Below are 17,912 nucleotides of genomic sequence, written 5' to 3' on the forward strand. Positions count from 1 at the left end.
ATCTCTCTCCCAGCAGCCCCATTGTCCAGATGATGAAAGTGAGGCTCAGAGAGGGCGTGGGTCTCACACAAGGTCACACAGCAAGAAAGCCTCGTAGCCAGTTCTCTCTGCAGGGGTCTGACTGCGGTCTGACATCTCTCTGCCCCAGACTGCCCGCAGCAATAATGACGAGGAGAGATGACGCCCTCCTGTGTGTGGGGCAGCGCCATCGCGTCCCGGTGCAGGAGGGGCAGATACAGAAGTCGAGGCCCAGAGAGGGGAATCCCTCGCTCAGGGTCACCCAGCCTGTGAGCCCAGGATGCACATTCAAACCTGAGCAGTTGGCACTCGAGGCTGGCTCAGGACAGTGGGGAGCAGGCGCCATGGCTGGCGGAAGCCAATCTCAGAAAGGGAGGCTGGGGGCTCCTTTGCCCTCCTCTCCCCGTGGGTCCCTTGGAGCAGGGCTGCCTCTGCCACCCATCACTGGTGTCCTTGTTCGTGGCCTATGTGTCCCTTTCCCACCACCCCACCCTCTGTGAGTGGGATCCTGAGATGGGAAATTTGCCTGAGATCACACAGCACAAAAGCCCGGGCCCCTCGACCCGCCCACTGCCCTGGCCCACCGCCCTGGCCCACCACCTTGCACCTCTCTGGCACCCGAGCCAGGGCCAGGTATGCTGCCAAGACTGTGCGTCAGTCAGGGGCCTGAATCCGCCCCCACCCAGCACGTGTCCACTCCCACTCCTGTCTAGGGTGCTCTGCAGCCTCCAGCACCCCGGCCCGGCCCAATCTCTGCTCACTGGGTCAGGACCGGTGCCCAGCCCCGCCTTCCCTCCGTCTGACCCTGCCTGCACTGGCCTTCTCTCCCACCCACGGCCTTCGCCCTCGGCAGTGGCTGCCGTCTTTGCCGGTGCTCGCACCTGGCTAAATAGGCCCCACCCTGCCACCATTACCCTCTTTGTGGGCTTGGCATAGAGCGTGCAGGCAGGAAAGGAATGGGAACTTCTACACTGAAGAGGGGACCAGGCTGGGCATGGACAGGGCACCCCCAGAGGCTCCTGGTCCAGCTGGGGGGTTCTTGGAGCTCCAGACCCAGCTCTGACCCTAGCCCGGCTCTCTGGCCACAGCAGCAACAAATATTTACATTTGCAAAGTAAATTCTCAGCAGGAGGTCTGGGCTGGGGCCTCTTCATCCCTGTGGCCTGAGGTCCCTGAACCCAGCAGATGTGAGGGTCAGTTGTGAACAAGGAAGCCCCTCTCCTGGGAGAGAAAGACAGGGGCTGGAGCCCAGGAGCACCCCAACCTCTCGCAGTCCCGCTCCCAGCTTAGGGCAGTCTTGCTGCCTAAACAGGGTGTTCTCCTCCCCAGGCCTCATGGAGCACAGGGGTAGAGGCCACAGACGGCGCTGGCCTGTAAAGTTTAAGACGGAGTGGGGACCCTCAGATAGCGTAACAGTTACGCCCTGGACTCCCATGTAGTCACCAGGACGTAGCGGCTTGAGATTCACGCCTTGCGTGCGTGTGCGCACATGCATATACACGCATACCCAAAATCCCGAGGAGAATGGAGGATAAGGGATTACAGCGTGCTCATTCCCCCAGGGGGTGATTTCTCACTTTCTGTCTGTCTCTCTGGCCAGTACATGCTCCTCCCTGAGGCAAAAATCTAAAAAAAAAATTTTTTTAAGACAGGGAGTGATCCCTCTGGGAAGGCTTTCTGGAGGAGGCAAGCTGTTGGGGTTAGGGAGGGAACTGGGAAAGGTGTGGGGGGTTAGGGGTGGATGGGAACCTCCCAGGTGGTGGGAAGAGGCCCTGAGTGGATCTGAATTTGCAGTCCTGGGACCAGCCTTCAGGGCCATCCCTCCCGGAGGGCAAGAATGAGACTGGGTAGAGACCTTCAAGAGGGACCACCAGGCTGGGGGATGTGACTTGTGTGTGTATGTGTGTATGTGTGTGTGTGTGTTTTGTTTGTTTTTTGGGTTTTTTTTTTTTTTTTGAGAGATTTTCTTGCTATAGGGGAATAGGGCGCGTGCACTTGCCAGAAAGACAGAGAGACAGAGAGACGGAAAGCGAGAAATCACCCCCCAAGGCGGGAAGGCCACACCACAATCCCTTCTCCTCCATTCTCCTCTCGGGGTCTTGGGCACACACACCTGTGCACCTGGCGTGAGTTTAAGCCTCCAGGTCCAGGACTCGAACTGTGGTCGACTACATGGGAGTCCAACGACATAGCCATTACGCCATCTGCTGGTCCTGTGACTTTTGTTTTAAACTTGACTCACTTATTTTTTCCATGAGACGAGAGAGAGAGATGAAGAGAGAGAGAGAGACACCCCCAAAGGGTCCCCTGGCTAGTCCTACCCCTGTCCTTAGCCACCAGTCATGGGCACGTGTGTGCCTGTCACATACAGGGAGACCTTGGGACATGAACCAGGGACCTTCCCACGTCCTCTCAGCCTCACTGACCGTTGTGCTACCGCTGTGCCGTGGTGGCCTGATGGGCTGTGGCAGTTCTGTCCCACAGCAGACCGTCCACTAAAACTCCTTATTGGAATTTTGTGTGCTCTCGGGCTGGTTTTGTTTTGTTTTGTTTTGTTTTGTTTATTAAATCTGCCAGCAGAGGGGCCAGCAGGGGGCGGAGTGGTTAAGGTCGCTGCACTCTCACGTGGCTGACTATGGTTCGAGTACCAGATCTGGCAGCTTGCTTTCTCTCTCTCTCTCAATCTCTCTGTCTCTGTCCCTCTCTAGTCAAATTAAAATAAACAAATAAATTAAATTAAATTAAATAATTCTTTCAAAGGAATCTGCCAGCGGACACCACACTTGCCGGAGACAGTGAGGGAAAGTGAGGACGCACCCCTCGGGGGATGGTCACGCCACAGCCCCTTCTCCTCCATTCTCCTCAGGATGTTGGGTATGAACACACGTGAAGCTGCCAGGCCTAGGACTTGGACCGCGCGCGGTGAGCCGTGTGAGATTCCAGTGTCTTAACCACCGCACTGTCTGCTGGCCCTGAATTTCTTTTCTTTTTTTTTCTTTTTGAGAGATTTTTTGCTATAGGGCACATGCACTCGCCAGAGAGACAGAGACGGAAAGCATGAAATCAAGCCATGGGGGGACAGTCATGCCACAGTCCCTGCTCCTGCAGTCTCCTCTTGGGATTTGGGGGTTGGGGGCACACATGCACACATGCCTAGTGTGAGTTTCCAGCTGCCAGGTCCAAGACTCAAACTGTGGTCAACTACATAGGAGTCCAGCACCTTAACCACTATGCCACCTCTGGGTCTCATCTTTTTCCTTTTTTTTTTTTTAACTGAAATTCACAATTACTTTAACCCCCTACGTCTGTGCTGCTGGTCAGGCCGTGTATTCATTAGTTTTTCTAGTACCATCCAGTTTCTGGTGAAAGGTCCAAAAATGAATTGGCTGAAAAAGAATTTCCAGCCAAGTTCAGAGATGACAAACCTGAGGATGCCTCAGTGTGACAGTAGAACATCGATGCTCATTTTCTTTCTTTTCTTTTCTTTTTCTTTTTTTTTTGGAGAGGTTTTTGCTATAGGGCACGTGCGCTCGCCAGACAGAGAGACAGAGAGACAGAAAGTGAGAAATCACCCCCCGGGGGGATGGTCACGCCGCAATCCCTTCTCCATTCTCCTCTCGGGATCTTGGGCATGCACCCACACACGCCCAGCGTGAGTTTTAAGCCACCGGGTCCGGGACGCGAACCGCGGTTAACTACGTGAGAGTCCAGCGACATAGCCATTACGCTAACTGCTGGTCCCATCGATGCTCATTTTCAAGACGATTGTGTCTGGCACCTAAATTGCCTAGCCTTTTGTTTGCTTGCTTGTGGTTTGTTCTCAGCCAGAGATTCGGGCCTTAATCAAGGAAAGTTGTTTGGAGCACCTGTGGTCCTACTGGGTGCAGGGCACTTTTCCAAGCCATGCGCAGGACTGGCAAAGCCCGTAGTGGGACTGATGTTCCAGCCTGGGTGGGAGGAGCAGACCCGAGACCGTAAACCAGGAACCTGATGCATCAAGGACACCTTGCAGGGGGGAAATGAACTATGGAAAAAAATGGAACATGATAGCAGGACATGGCGGGGGGTGGGGGTGGGGAACAGGAAGAGGATGGGAAGGGCAGGAAGAAGCCAAAACTTCATCTCAGAGAAAGGCCAAACATCCACAGACTTGGAGGGACAGCACTGCTTCCGGTCAGCTTCCTGAAAAGAGCAATAAAATAAGGATTTACATCCTCACTTGGGGGCAGAGAGGATGAGGCAGGCTGGGCGAAGCTGTTCTTCTCAGTCACCAGCACTCCTGCTGGACACTGGGTCTCCCTGCTGCTTGGCCCCCACTAAAGAAATATCGAGTTAGGACCAGCAGTTGACTTAATGGCTATGTCGCTGGACTCCCATGCAGTCGACCACGGTTCAAGTCCTGGACCTGGTGGCTTAAACTCACACCGGGCGCGTGTGCGTGCGTGCCCAAGATCCCGAGAGGAGAATGGAGGAGAAGGGATTGTGGCATGGCCATCCCCCCTGGGGGGTGACTTCTCTCTTTCTGTCTCTCTGTCTCTCTGTCTTTCTGGCGAGCGCACTCACCCTATAGCAAAAACCTCTTGAAAAAAAAGTTCATGGGAGGGGCCAGCTGGTGGCCTGGTGTTTAAGGAGACTGAATTTGACAGGGCCAACTGAGTGGTTTGATACCCGGACCTGGTGGCTTGAAAAACATAGTAGGTTCATGTGCATTCTCCCCAAAAGGAGAAATGGGGAAAGGACTGTGGCATGGCCATACCCTGCAGGGGGTGCTTTCTCACTTCCTCTCTCTCTGTCTCTCTCCAGTGAGCACGTGTACCCTCCAGCAAAAAAAAAAAAAGAGTTCATTAAAAATCAAGTTTATTTAGATGCAACATTTTTTGAAATCCATGTAAGGTTTTATCATGGACTTTTCAAAGACCCCTATACACGTGAAGTGCTTGGAATGTGCTGGGCTGAGGACCAGCAGTTGGCGTAATGGCTATGTTGCTGGACTCCCATGTAGTTGATCACAGTTCACATCCTGGAACCGGTGGCTTAAATTCACATCAGGCACGTGTGCGTGCGTGCCCAAGATCCCGAGAGGAGAATGGAGGAGAAGGGATTGCAGCGTGGCCATCCCCCCTGGGGGTGATTTCTCGCTTTCTGTCTCTCTGCCTCTCTCTGTCTTTCTGGAGATCACATGCACCCTATGGCAAAAACGCTCTAAAAAAGAAAAGAATGTACTGGCCCCAGAATACATGCTAAAGAAGAGGTAGCTGTGGGGCCGGCAGGTGACGTAGTGGTTCAGGCTCTAGACCCCCACGTGGTCAATTGCAGATCAGGTCTCAGATCCGGCAGCTTGAAAATCACACCTGGCATGTGCGCTTGCGTGTCCAAAATCCCGAGAAGAGAATGGAGGAGAAGGGATAGCAGCATGGCCATCCCCCGAGGGGAGAGATTTCTCATTTCTCACTCTCTCTTTCTCTGTCTCTCTCCTACCAGTATATGTGTTCTATGGCAAAGACCTATTAAAAAAGGGGTGGGGGATGAGGCCAGCAGGTGGTGTAGTGGTTAAGGCACTGGACTCCCACATGGCCGACTGCGGTCCCAGACTCGATGGCTTGAAACTCACGCCAGGTGCCTGTGTATGTGTGCCCAAAATCCCAAGAGGATAATGAAGGAAGAAGGGATTGCAGCATGGCCATCCCCACCAAGGAGTGGTTTCTTGCTTCCTCTCTCTCTGTCTCTGTCTCTCTAGCAAGCACGTGCGCCCTATAGCAAAAGTCTCTCTAAAAAAAGAAGCGGTAGTTGCTATTATTGCCACCAGCTGTTGACGTGAGCTGGCCTATGAAAGCACTTAGCACGGGACATGGTTGCTCTGCATGTCTACCTTGTCCAGAGAGCCCCAATCCCTGCCCCAGAGCTGGGCTGTCAGCCCACCTTCCTCCCTCCCGATGAGATCTGCTCTGTGCCAGGGCAAGTCACAGGCCCCAGGCAGCAGAGTTGGGGTGCTCAGCCTGAGCGAAGGCCCTGTGGTGGGACCTGAGCAGGGCCTGGCAGCCTCCCCTCTGGGGGCTGGCCAGAGGGACCCGTCTGGTTTGAGTTCCCGGCGCCTCTCGCTCCCTGCATCAACCCACAGCCCAGCTCCAAGCTGCCAGGCCTGTGCCTTATTTGGGTCTTGTCCTCCCCCCGCCCCAGACAACACTTCATGGCCTTAAAAGGCAAGCCCGGGGGGGGGCGGAGAGAGCAGTTGCCACTGCTGGCTCCAGAGCCCCTCCAGCTGCGCCCCCCACCCCTGGCTTGGCCAGCCTGTCCCCTCCAGCTGTGGAGAAAGCCAGGCCCCCAAAGCCAGACCAGCCAGGGCAGCTGCTCCTCAGCGGGGAAGCAGGGTGGGCTCCTGGAACAGGCACCCCTTGCCTACCCAGGCAGCCGGCTTCCCTCTGGTTTTCATTTGAAGCCTGGGCTGGATCCACTTCAGGCTCTTACCGAGTGTGGCAGGGAGATCGTGGACAGTGACAGTCACAGCCGCCTTCGTTGAGTGTCTACTGTGTGTCAGGCCGTGTGTGCGCACAGTGGGTGCTTTGCGTGCATCACCCTTCTCAGGCCTCAAGCCATCCAGGGAGGGACAGAGACCTTAGTAACCTATTTTACAGATGGGAACATAGGCGGGTCCAGAGACAGCAATCTCCCAGGCCAGTATGTGGCAGGGCTGGGATCCGAGCTGGTCCCTTTAGCTCCAAGCTCCTAACCAGTGCAGCTGCTCATGGCCACTGGGGAAGTCTCCAGCCTCTACCATGTCCCCCTCCCCCCCCCACCATTGCCAGCCCTTTCCAGCTCCAACAGCCTTGTTTCAGCCCGGCCCAGTTCATGCTGTTTGACCCAGGTAAATTGCTCCACCTCTCTGGGCTTCTGACTCCCTCCGTACTGAGAGGAGTAGGGATCCCTGCTGGGGCTGCAAGGGCGGTGGAGGGCAAGGGGTCTGATGGGGCGAGGCTGGTGCCGCCCAGCAGGGCTCTCATCCCACTGTCCCTCAGTTGCAGGCTCCTCTGGCCTCGCGGACTCTACGTGGTCGGGCAGCACCATGCGGCGGATGGCACTTCGGCCCGCAGCCTTCTCAGGTGGGTCCTGGCGCAGCTTCTTGGGGGCCCTCTGGGCTGGGGGTACATGTCCAAAGGGCCAGCTGGGTCTAGCAGTAGAGGGTCAAGGACTGCACCCTGACTTCATCCCCGCCAGGTTAGAAAGAGCTCCCAGGCCCTCGAGGGAGTCTGACCTAGGCCCGCACCTCCAGACCCACAGCCCCTGTTCTCCCACAGGCGAGAGTCCCAGCCCCAACTCCCTCTTCTTATTTACGCTTTTCTGAGTGTCTGCAGAGTGCGGGTCTCCGAGCCTGGGGCTGTCGATCATCCGCTCATTTATGCCTCGAGGTGCCCATGCCTGTCCTCCAGACTTCATCGCCTCCATTTTAAAGAGGAGGAAGTTGGGGATCTGAGAGGAGCCAGCTGGGCCTGGACCCCAGACCACGGCCTGTTACTCACTCTCTCCCTTGCTGTGAGCTCTGTGGCCTTGGATGTAAATGGGGGTGACTATTGTAGTCCATTTTGTTGCTAATGGAAAATACCAGAAATTGGGTGATTTATAAAAGTAGAGCTTAGGGGAACCAGCAGTTAGCGTAATGGCTATGTCGCTGGACTCCCACGTAGTCTACCGCGGTTCGTGTCCCGGACCCGGTGGCTTAAAACTCACGCCGGGCGTGTGTGCGTGCATGCCCAAGATCCCGAGAGAAGAATGGAGAAGGGATTGCGGCGTGACCATCCCCCCTGGGGGGGGATTTCTCGCTGTCTGTCTCTATGTCTCTCTCTGTCTGTCTGGCGAGCGCACACGCCCTATAGCGAAAATCTCTCCAAAAAAAAAAAAAAAAGTAGAGCTTAATTCAGCTCACAGTTTGAAGTTCCAAGTCCTGGGCAGTCTTTTTTTTTTTTTTTAAGAGAGATTTTTGCTATAGGGCATGTGCATTCGCCAGAGAGACAGAGACAAAAAGTAAGAAATCACCCCCTGGGGGCTGGCCACGCAGCAATCCCTTCTCCTCCACTCGCCTCTCGGGATTTGGGGCATGCACACACTCGAACCGCTGTCAGCCACGTGGGAGCCCAACACCGTAACCTTTACACCATCTGCTGGTCCCAGGCCTGTGGTCTTACGGAGTCCTGATCACAGACCGTGCCCATCAGTCTCTGTTCCGGGCTCCTTTCCTCTTTGTCATCCTCCCAGTTCTGGGGGCGCCACTCTCATAACCTTAATCCTAGTCTCTCCCCAGAGGCCCAGCTTTCCACACACTCCCATTACTGTAGCTCAACACCTGAATTTGGGGGGAGAACAGCCCAACCAGTGGACTTCCCCCAGAGGACTGGGAACGCGCTGGGCTGGGAGCTGGGTTAGGAGGAGCTGGACGGTGGCCGCGACCCCGGGGAGGGTCACAGATGGCGCCTCGGAGGCCAGCGCAGCCCCCACTGTGGCGGGTCAGTCCCCAAACCTAGCAAGCCCTGGCCCCGCCCAGGTAGGATACAGGATTTCCTGCCCTGACCTCTGGGAAGGGATCATTTTGGAGGCAGAGGCTGCAGAGTCAGGTCCCTGGGCCGGCTCTGGGGGAAGCAAGTCCATTCTGGTGGCTCCAGGGTCAGAGAAAGCCCACAGGCGTGGCTCACCCTGCTGTGACTCTGTCACCCTTTCTCCATACTGGGCTCCCTCATAGGCTGCTAGAGGTCTGTCCCCTCCCTCTACCTCTCCCTCCTCTCACAGACTGGGCCTGGAGTGGGGCCTGGACCCAACCCCCAGCCTCCTTCCTCCCCACAGGTTGTCTAAACTGCAGCAGAGTGTCCGAGCTGACTGAGCGGCTGAAGGTGCTGGAGGCCAAGGTGGGTGAGCACATCTCTCCTGTCTGTGTCCCTGCGTCAGGCCAGGCCGGGCAGCCACCATCCCCCGGCCTTCACCTCCACCCCAGCCCGGTCAGTATGCCCACAGTGTGGCTCTTAGGGTCAGCACTCACCCACCCTCCTCCAGCCTCCCCAGCAGGTCCACCCCAGCTCCGCGGGTTCCCACCCAGGTTTTCTGGCCTGTCCTCTGGTCCCCCTCCCTGGGAAGGTCCCCCCCACACACAGCCTGGCAACCTAGCCTGCACCTCCTCCTGAGGCCACAAAGCTCCCTATCATCCCCACCCCCAGAGCTCATGGCAGGAGCCCTTCCTCACCCTCATCACCTCCCATTTTTATCCTCTCACCCCTGTAATACTGTCTACCTGGTTTCAGGAGCAAAACATCTTTTGAACACCTTAAATGTTTCTAATTTAATGAATTTGTTCCAAAAGAGAGAGAGTGTGACAATACCCCCACAGGGTCCCATGCTGTGATCTACGCCCAGCCTCAGCCTGCCCAGACTACCGGAACACATGCACTCGGCACTTTCAGGGAGACCTCAAGATCCGAACCTGGGTCCTTCCCAGTGGCCTCAGCATCACAGAGCCTGCATTGCTGCTTCGAATTATTTTTAGATATGGTTTTAAAAATGAGAAACAGAGAGCCAGCGGATGGTGTAGTAGTAGGGTGCCGGATTCCCACATGACCCACTGTGGTTCAAGTCCTGGACCTGGCAGCTTGAAAATCACGCTGGGCATGTGTGTGCATGCCCGGAATCCTAGATGGAGAATAGAGAAGGGATTGCAGCACGGCCTGCCTCCTGGAGGGTGATTTCTCACTTTCCCTCTCACTATCTCTGTCTCTTTCCCCAGTGGGCACATACACCCTAAGGCAAAAACCTCTTAAGAAGAAGAAGAAGAAATTAAGAAGTAAGGCAGTAAAGAAAGATCCTAAATTGGGACCAGCAGTTGGCGTAATGGCTATGTCGCTGGACTCCTATGTAGTCAACCGCGGTTCAAGTCCCGGACCTGGTGGCTTACCAGGCGCGTGTGCGTGTGTGCCCAAGATCCTGAGAGGAGCATGGAGGAGAAGGGATTGCAGCGTGGCCATTCCTCCTGGGGGGTGATTTTTTGATTTCTCTCTCTCTGTCCCTCTCTCTCTCTCTCACTCTCTCTCTGTCTAGTGAGTGCACGCACCCTACGGCAAAAATCTCTCCAAAAAAAGAAAGAGCCTAGATTCAGAAACACAAACATGGAAAACCTACTAAAAAAGCATTTGCTGTCATCACCTGTGCTCCGGAGAGAGTGACTGTCAGCATCGAATCACTTTCCTTCCGGATTTCCTGAATAGACATACCACACCTACACTGTGCGAGTGTATTCGCTCCTCTCCCTCTGCGGTTTTACCTGAAGGAGATTAGCAGGTGTGAAGATGTTTACCGAAACATTTCTTATCAGGAGGGACATCTGAAAACCAACCAGCAGAAAGGGCAGTTGTCTAGTTCTGGAGCATGTGCTGGGAGGCCAGGTCCCCTCACGGTCCCTCACCCCCTGGCTAGTTATCTGGCCCCTCGCTCCTCAGTCAGTGGCTCAAGGGACACCACTGACCTTCAGGTTACCCTCACCCTGGACCGAAAAAGGATTTTTTTTCCAGAAGGCGCATGCACTCGCCAGGGAGAGACAGAGAAGGAAAAAGCACCCTCCAGTGGGGTGTGATCACGCCACAGTCCCCCTTCCATTTCTCCATCTTGCTGGGATTTGAGGCATGCACACACATGTGCCCAGAGTGTTTTTCAAGCTTCCAGGGCCAGGATTTGAACCATGTAATTGGTCATGTGGGATGTGGGTCCCTTAATCACTAGACCTCAGGGGCAGACTCTAAAGTAGATTTTGTGTACACCTTCAGACTTCTAGTCCATCTCAGACCCTGCCTCACGCCCCCCCACACTCGGCACAAACTCTCCCCACGGTAGCCCTGCTTCATCTGACCCAGAGGAGCTTCACGTTGTTTATATAGATGAGCTTGAAAACCTGTCATGGCCCAACAGACACGCAACAAGTGAAGAGCTCAGCTGGGGTGGCACATGGTGTGCAGTGACATTTCTCCAGTGGCCGTCATGAATTGCGCACTGAGAAACACAGTCACCTCCTGGCCCCCGGGAGCCCAGGTCTCTGCATCACGTGGGGGTCTGCTGACCACTTGGGCCTCCTACCTTTCACCCCCCATCTGGCTTGTCCCTAGTGAGACCGTGGTTCTAACCCCATCCCTGTCTTCTTCCTCCACAGGTGGCCATGCTGACTGTCACGGAGCAGGCAGTGCCCCCAACCCCAGCTACCCCCGAGGACCCTGCCCTGCTCTGGGGCTCCCCAGCTGCCCAGGGCAGCCCTGGAGATGGAGGCCTCCGGGGTGAGTCGTCAGGCAGGGAGGACACTCCCATGTGGGGATGCGCGCTGGATCTCAATCGGAAATGAGATTCTGGTCCCCTCCTGGCCTCAACTCCCCGCTTGATGGACTTCAGTCTTCCTGTCTCTCCAGTGGGCCCAAGAGGAGGGTCTCCAAGGCCTTCTGGGTGTCGGAGTCCTGGGAGGCCCAGCAGCCCCAGCAGGTCTGCCCCTGGGGTGAGCGACGGATAGGATTTGGGTGACTCTTCCTTCCCAGATGGGTGTTACACTGACCCCTCCCCACCCCACACCCCAGGGCTACCAGGAGCCACGGAGCGCGTGAGGGCCCCGCTGCTCCCTCGAGATGGTAAGTGCTGGCTAGGGGGCCGGGCCGGGGGGTCAAGAGCAGGTCCGGAGCTGCTGACCTGATGCACTTTGCTCCCCAGACCGAGTGGGTGCTCGAGGGCTGCCTGGGCCCACCGGTCCCAAGGGAGACGCTGGCAGCCGGGGCCCGACGGGGATGAGAGGTCCCCCAGGTGAGTGCCCACTATGCTAGCCCAGAATGTGGCCATCCCTTCCCCCAGGTGCTGCCTTCCTTCCGCAGTCAGTGGTCACCTGAGCCCCCCCATCAGTCAGCGGCTCAGGGGGCTCCTCTGACCCTCTGGTCTCCTCCCACCTTCTTCCTTGTCTGTGTGCCGCCCCTTAAGCCAGGGAACCCTGAAGCCCTCTCTGTCTTTTTTTTAAAAGAATTATTTTATTTATTTATTTTTTTTTTTTTGAGAAGTTTTTGCTATAGGGCATGTGCGCTCGTCAGAGTGAGAGAGAGAGAAAGCGAGACGTTACCCCCCAGGGGGGATGGCCATGCCACAATCCCTTCTCCTCCATTTTCCTCTTGGGATCTTGGGCACGCACGCACACGTGCCCGGCATGAGTTTTAAGCCACCAGGTCCGGAACGCGAACCGTGGTCAACTACATGGGAGTCCAGTGACATAGCCACAATAACTGCTGGTTCCTATTTATTTATTTTTTTATTTTATCATAGAGGTACAGAATGAGAGAGAGAGAGAAAGTGAGAAAGCAAGCTGCCGGGTCCGGGACTTGAACCGCAGTCAGCCATGTGGGAGTCCAGCACCCTTAACCACCGTACCACCTGCTGGCCCAGCCCTCTCTGTCTTTAAGTTTATTTTTCTCTTCTATAAGCAGGAGAGACAAAGAGCACCCCCCAGCAGGGCCCCAGCACTGTAATCCATCCCAGCCCCAGCCTGCCCCAGGTCATGGGCACACACATGTTTTCCATACTCAGGGCGGTCTCCAGACATGACCCCAGCACCTTCCCATGTGTTTTGCCACCACATCACCATCTGCCCCACCCCAAAACCTCTCACGTTTACCCTGGTTCCTAGGCTGGGCAGGCTCTGCGCTGGGCACTGGGAAGGGGTCAGACCAGTCCCTCCTCTGCTAGAGCTCCCACACTGGTGAGAGGGGCCGTGATGGAGGAGAAACAGCAGTGCCCCCTCCATGGGACCAGGGGTCCCACACAGGATGCTGGGAAATGAGAGCCCCAAGAAATGCAGTCTCTAAAACCAGCCTGCATGAGATGGGGGACAGGGATGCTGGGAGCTCTGCAGCCCACCCTGATACCCTCTGCCCTAGGCGGCCTGTCTTGCCCTTCAAGGCCACCCAGGCCCTCCCTGCCTCCTGTCACCTACCCACCCACACCTGTGGTTCCATTGCAGGTCCACAGGGTCCCCCAGGGAGTCCTGGCCAGGCAGGAGCTACAGGCACCCCTGGAGAGAAGGGACCACCAGGCCCACCAGGGCCTCCTGGTCCCCCAGGCCCCCCAGCCCCTGTTGGGCCACCACACACCCGGATCTCCCAACATGGTGAGTCCCCCTGAGGTCCTGGCAGGTTGCGCTGAGGGTGGGTGAGGCTGGAGTAGCCATCACTGCTGGGCCTGCCACCATCTACTCTGTGCCTTCTGTGGGCTAGGCTTGCCCTTGGTGGGCCACCAAGGACACACCCAGTGTCCTGCAGGGGCTGCTGTCCTCCTCTGTTCGCAGATGAGGAGCACTGAGGGCCAGAGAGGAACATGCCAGGGTCATATAGCTGAGGTGTGGGGTAGTGGCTTCAACCTAGGTGACCTCCGGAGTCTATGCTCAGAACCTTCCCACATCGGACCCTCCCTGAACTTTGGAGCTGGCTGGAATCCAGCCCTCAGTGTACTGGGAAGCTCAAGGCCGGCTGCAGGAAGCAAGCCCTCCACTCCCAAGGCCACCATCCTGGCCTGTGCTCAGAGAGGCCCAGCCGCCTCCACCAGGCTGGGCTTTGACATGATCTTTCACCTCCTCTCTGGTAGCCCATCTGACCTGTACATGTGCTTCCAGGAATCAGAGCTCGAGTGCCAGGTTCAACCCCATTGACACTGTATCTCCGGTGCACGGCCTGGCACCATTCACTCATTCATTCTCCCGTCCCGTCATTCATTCCATCTCACTGCTCACACTCCTTCTCCAAGCCTCAGGTCTCTCCTCTTTATAATGGGGATAGTGACGGAGCAAGCCTTAGCTCCATAGCATGCATGCACAGAAGCCAGGCTCACTGTAGGTGGTCAGCTTTGCTTTTCTTTTCTTTTTTTTTTTCCCTTTTTGCTTCTTTCTTTTTTGAAAGAAGGTATGTACACTTACCAGACAGAGAAAGAGAGAAACCTCCCCTGCCTCCTCCTGCCAGTGGGGCATGGTTCTATCACAATCCCTTCTCCATTTCTCTGTCCTGAAGCTTTTTATTATTCCCACTGGACAGTAGAGTGGAGAGTCTTGCTGGATGTCACCAACTAGACTGCAGTGGGATTAGGACCCAAATCTCTCTGCCTTCTGTCCTGCGTGGTCAACACTCTCCCCACTCCCTAACCTGGGAGCAGGTGACTGGTGGTCCCAAGCACACTGCGGGCTGCCCCCTAGGGCACTCAGAGCTGTCTTGGCAGAGGTGATGGATGAAGACCAGCTGCCCTGCTGCGTCCATATCTGATTATTCACCATCTTTCTCCTCCTAGGAGACCCGTTACTATCCAACACCTTCACTGAGACTGGCAGGCCATAGCCACCCGGAACCCCCTGACGGTGAGTCGTTCTCCAAGTGCTTCCGCACACACACTCACCCATTCTTCCATCCGTCCTTCCTTTACTTCATTCAACACAAACTGATCGACCATTTAATGCAGACCACCTCCCATAAATCTTTCCATGGAATCCATGCGACACGAAGCAAGTTATGATTATTGCCTAAGGGCAAGAGAAGCCAAGGTTCTTTCCCTGAAGCTGTGGCCCGCATGTGGCGGTGTCCAGCTCTGGGGAAGAGATGCGGTCAGACTCCTGCCATCTGACACTGAGCTATGTGAACTGCCCGCTGTGTACCTGGCCCAGGCCAAGTTGGGGTTCCCTCGACCCTTCTGCCCTCAAGCCTGCTCCACCCTACCCCGTACAAAGCTCAGCTCTTGTCTTGTTGCTCAGGGACCCCCAGGCCCCATCGGACCCAAAGGAATCCCTGGCCACCCAGGAGAGAAGGGCGAGAGAGTGAGTACCCAGGCAGCCCCAGACGGGGTCCGGGGGGTCCGGAGGGCCTCAGGTCAGAGACCCTGACAGCTGATGTCATTCCTTTCCTCCCTCCTGCACAGGGACTGCGTGGGGAGCCTGGTCCCCAAGGTTCTGTGGGACAGCAGGTAAGTGATACTGGCCACCCTCAGCTACCCCTGCAGGGTCCCACAGGCCCAGACTCGCTCTGGCTTCATACCCTGGAACCAGAGCCCCTAGCCCTTCTTGTTTGGTCCAGCGTAGCTCCTTCTCCTCTCATTTACTTCCTCTCTCTGAGACCCTTCATCCTCTCTGTATCAGCCTACCTCCATCTTCCTCACTCTGGCTCTCTGCGTCTCTGTATCTGTGTGTGTGTGTGTGTGTGTGTGTGTTTAATCTCTCTCTCTTTCCATGTGTCTGCCTTTTTTAAAAAAAGAAGTATTTAAAATTTATTTAATTTTATTTATTATCTTTTTTTTTAACATTTATTTGTCATGATTTTCAAGCCACCCAATCTTGGACTTGAACCTCAGTCAGTCATATGGGAATCCATTGCTTTTACCAACCACCATGCCACCTGCTGGCTCCTATTATCATTAGTTTTTAATTTGACCAGAAAGAGAGAGAGGGAAAGTAAGAGAGAGCAAGCCTCCAGGTGCAGGACTTGAATCATGGTAGGCCATGTGGGAGTCCAGCGCCTTAACCACCATGCCACCTGCCAGCCCCATGCGTCTGCCTTTTTTGATTCTCTCTGTATTTATCTCTCTTTCATTCTCTATATCTCCAGCTTTAATGGTAGATTTATCGATTTCTCCCTTTAACTTGGTCCATTTTTGCTTTATGTATTTTGAATCTTTGTTACTAGGTATGTATATATTTAGAATTTTAACGTCTTTGTGGTTATTCATCTTTATGACATTAGCATCTTTATCTCTTGTTTTAAATTTTACTTTGCTGTTAAAGTAGTCATACCAGTTTTCTTATGCTTAGTGGTTGCATGGTGGGTCTTTTTTACTCTTTTGTCTTTCAATCTGTGGCTGTGTATTTGAAGTATATCCCTTATATGTAAATAATGTATACCTTGGGCTTTGTCTTCCCACCACCCCCCAGGGCCTATACACTTTCCAGAAAGAGAGAAAGCACCCATCAGTGGGGCCTGGTCATGCCACAGTTCTTTTCTCCACCATTTCTCTGTTGTGCAAGGATTTGGAGCATGTGTACATACATGCCACATGTGTTTTTCTCTCTTTCTTTTTAAATATTTTGCCAAAGGGATATGCACTTACTGGAGAGACAGGGTAAAGGAGAGCGAGAAAGCATTCCCTATGGGGTGTGAACATGTCACAGTCCCTTCTCCTCCCTCTTCCACAGTTCTTTTCTCCACCATTTCTCTGTTGTGCAAGGATTTGGAGCATGTGTACATACATGCCACATGTGTTTTTCTCTCTTTCTTTTTAAATATTTTGCCAAAGGGATATGCACTTACTGGAGAGACAGGGTAAAGGAGAGCGAGAAAGCATTCCCTATGGGGTGTGAACATGTCACAGTCCCTTCTCCTCCCTCTTTCCCGCATATTTCTAAAGCTGCCAGGTCTGGGACTTGAACTGTGCAGCTAGCCATGTGGGATCCAGCCATTTTAACCACTAGGGCCAATACTCAAACTGCAGTCAACCGTGTGGGATCTGACTCCCTATGCAAAGTACTTAACCACTGGCTATGAGGTCAGCCCCTGTCTTGCTTTTTTAAAACAGTCTGACTGCTTAGTTCATTTATACTTAATTATATGTATAATTCTTGATATGGTTCTGTTTAAGTCAGCCGTCTTACTATTTGTGTCCTATTACCCCATCTGTTCTTCATTTCTTTTTTGTTGTTGTTCTTTCTTTTCTTTCCTTATTTTGGATCGAGTACTTTTTATGATTCTATTATATCTCCACTAGTAACTTTTTAGCTATGCTTCTTTGTGTTCTTTTTTTTCATGGTTGCTCTAAGGATAATGGTATGCGTCCTTGACTTACCACAAATTTACTTGAATTAATATTATGCGACCTCATGTATAATTAAAAACATTACGCATGCTAATTGTTTTCACTCCCTTTTTTCCTTGTGCTATTGCTGTCCTGTTGTATTTCTAGATCTGTTATAAACCCCACGGTACATTATTGCTGTAAGCAGTGAGTTGACTTGTTTTGTTTGTTTGTTTGTTTTTGTTATTGAGTCCATGAGCTTGCCAGAGACAGAGAGAGAGAGACAGAGAAAATGAGAACTCACCCCTGAGAGGGGACGGCCACACTGCAGCCTGTTCTCTGTTTTCTTCTTGGGATCTTGAGCATGTATACACACATGCCCACCCAGAGTTTCAAGCCACGGGGTCCAGGACTCAAACCGCTCAGTTGGCCACGTGGGATCCAGCCACCTTAACATCTGTACCACCTACATTTTTTTTTTTTTTTGAGGGTTTCTTGTTTTTTTTTTTTTTTTTTTTTTTTTTTTTTTTTTTTTTTTTTTCTTTTTTTTTTCTTTTTTTTTTCTTTTTTTTTTCTTTTTTTTTTCTTTTTTTTTTCTTTTTTTTTTCTTTTTTTTTTCTTTTTTTTTTCTTTTTTTTTCTTTGCTATAGGGCGTGTGCACTCACCGGAAAGACAGAGACAGAAAGTGAAACCGGGTGCGGGACTCGAACCATGGTCAACTACATGGAAGTCCAGCGACAAAGCCATTACGCCAGCTGCTGGCCCCCCATGAGATACTTTTATTGGATATAGAATTATAGGATGCTGATGGAAATGGAAAATTGTACAACCATTTTAGAAGACAGTTTCTGGGCCAATAAGTGGTGTAGACTTTAAGACGCAGGATTCAGGAACCAGCAGTTAGCGTAATGGCTATGTCGTTGGACTCCCACGTAGTCAACTGCGGTTCGCGTCCTGGACCCAGTGGCTTAGAACTCACGCTGGGCACGTGTGCGTGCGTGCCCAAGATCATGAGAGGAGCATGGAGAAGGAATTGCGGCATGACTATCCCCCCTGGGGGGTGATTTCTCGCTTTCTGTCTCTCTGTCTCC

The 17,912-nt window shown here is 53.7% G+C and overlaps 1 protein-coding gene across 1 annotated transcript in view; it reads left to right on the forward strand.

The window, feature by feature from the left end:
* The window catches only part of EMID1 (EMI domain containing 1), a 42,099-nt gene that overhangs the window by 6,462 nt on the left and 17,725 nt on the right, over nucleotides 1-17,912 (forward strand). The window contains exons 5-13 of the mRNA XM_027771582.1: nucleotides 7,038-7,115; nucleotides 8,848-8,909; nucleotides 11,192-11,312; nucleotides 11,604-11,654; nucleotides 11,734-11,823; nucleotides 13,025-13,171; nucleotides 14,338-14,380; nucleotides 14,506-14,857; nucleotides 14,959-15,003. Of these exons, the coding sequence (XP_027627383.1) occupies nucleotides 7,038-7,115; nucleotides 8,848-8,909; nucleotides 11,192-11,312; nucleotides 11,604-11,654; nucleotides 11,734-11,823; nucleotides 13,025-13,171; nucleotides 14,338-14,380; nucleotides 14,506-14,857; nucleotides 14,959-15,003 (989 nt within the window). The remainder of the gene's footprint in view (nucleotides 1-7,037; nucleotides 7,116-8,847; nucleotides 8,910-11,191; nucleotides 11,313-11,603; nucleotides 11,655-11,733; nucleotides 11,824-13,024; nucleotides 13,172-14,337; nucleotides 14,381-14,505; nucleotides 14,858-14,958; nucleotides 15,004-17,912) is intronic.

This window comes from Tupaia chinensis, unplaced genomic scaffold, assembly GCF_000334495.1.
Source record: "Tupaia chinensis unplaced genomic scaffold, TupChi_1.0 Scaffold000226_1, whole genome shotgun sequence".
Classification (NCBI taxonomy): Eukaryota; Metazoa; Chordata; class Mammalia; order Scandentia; family Tupaiidae; genus Tupaia; species Tupaia belangeri.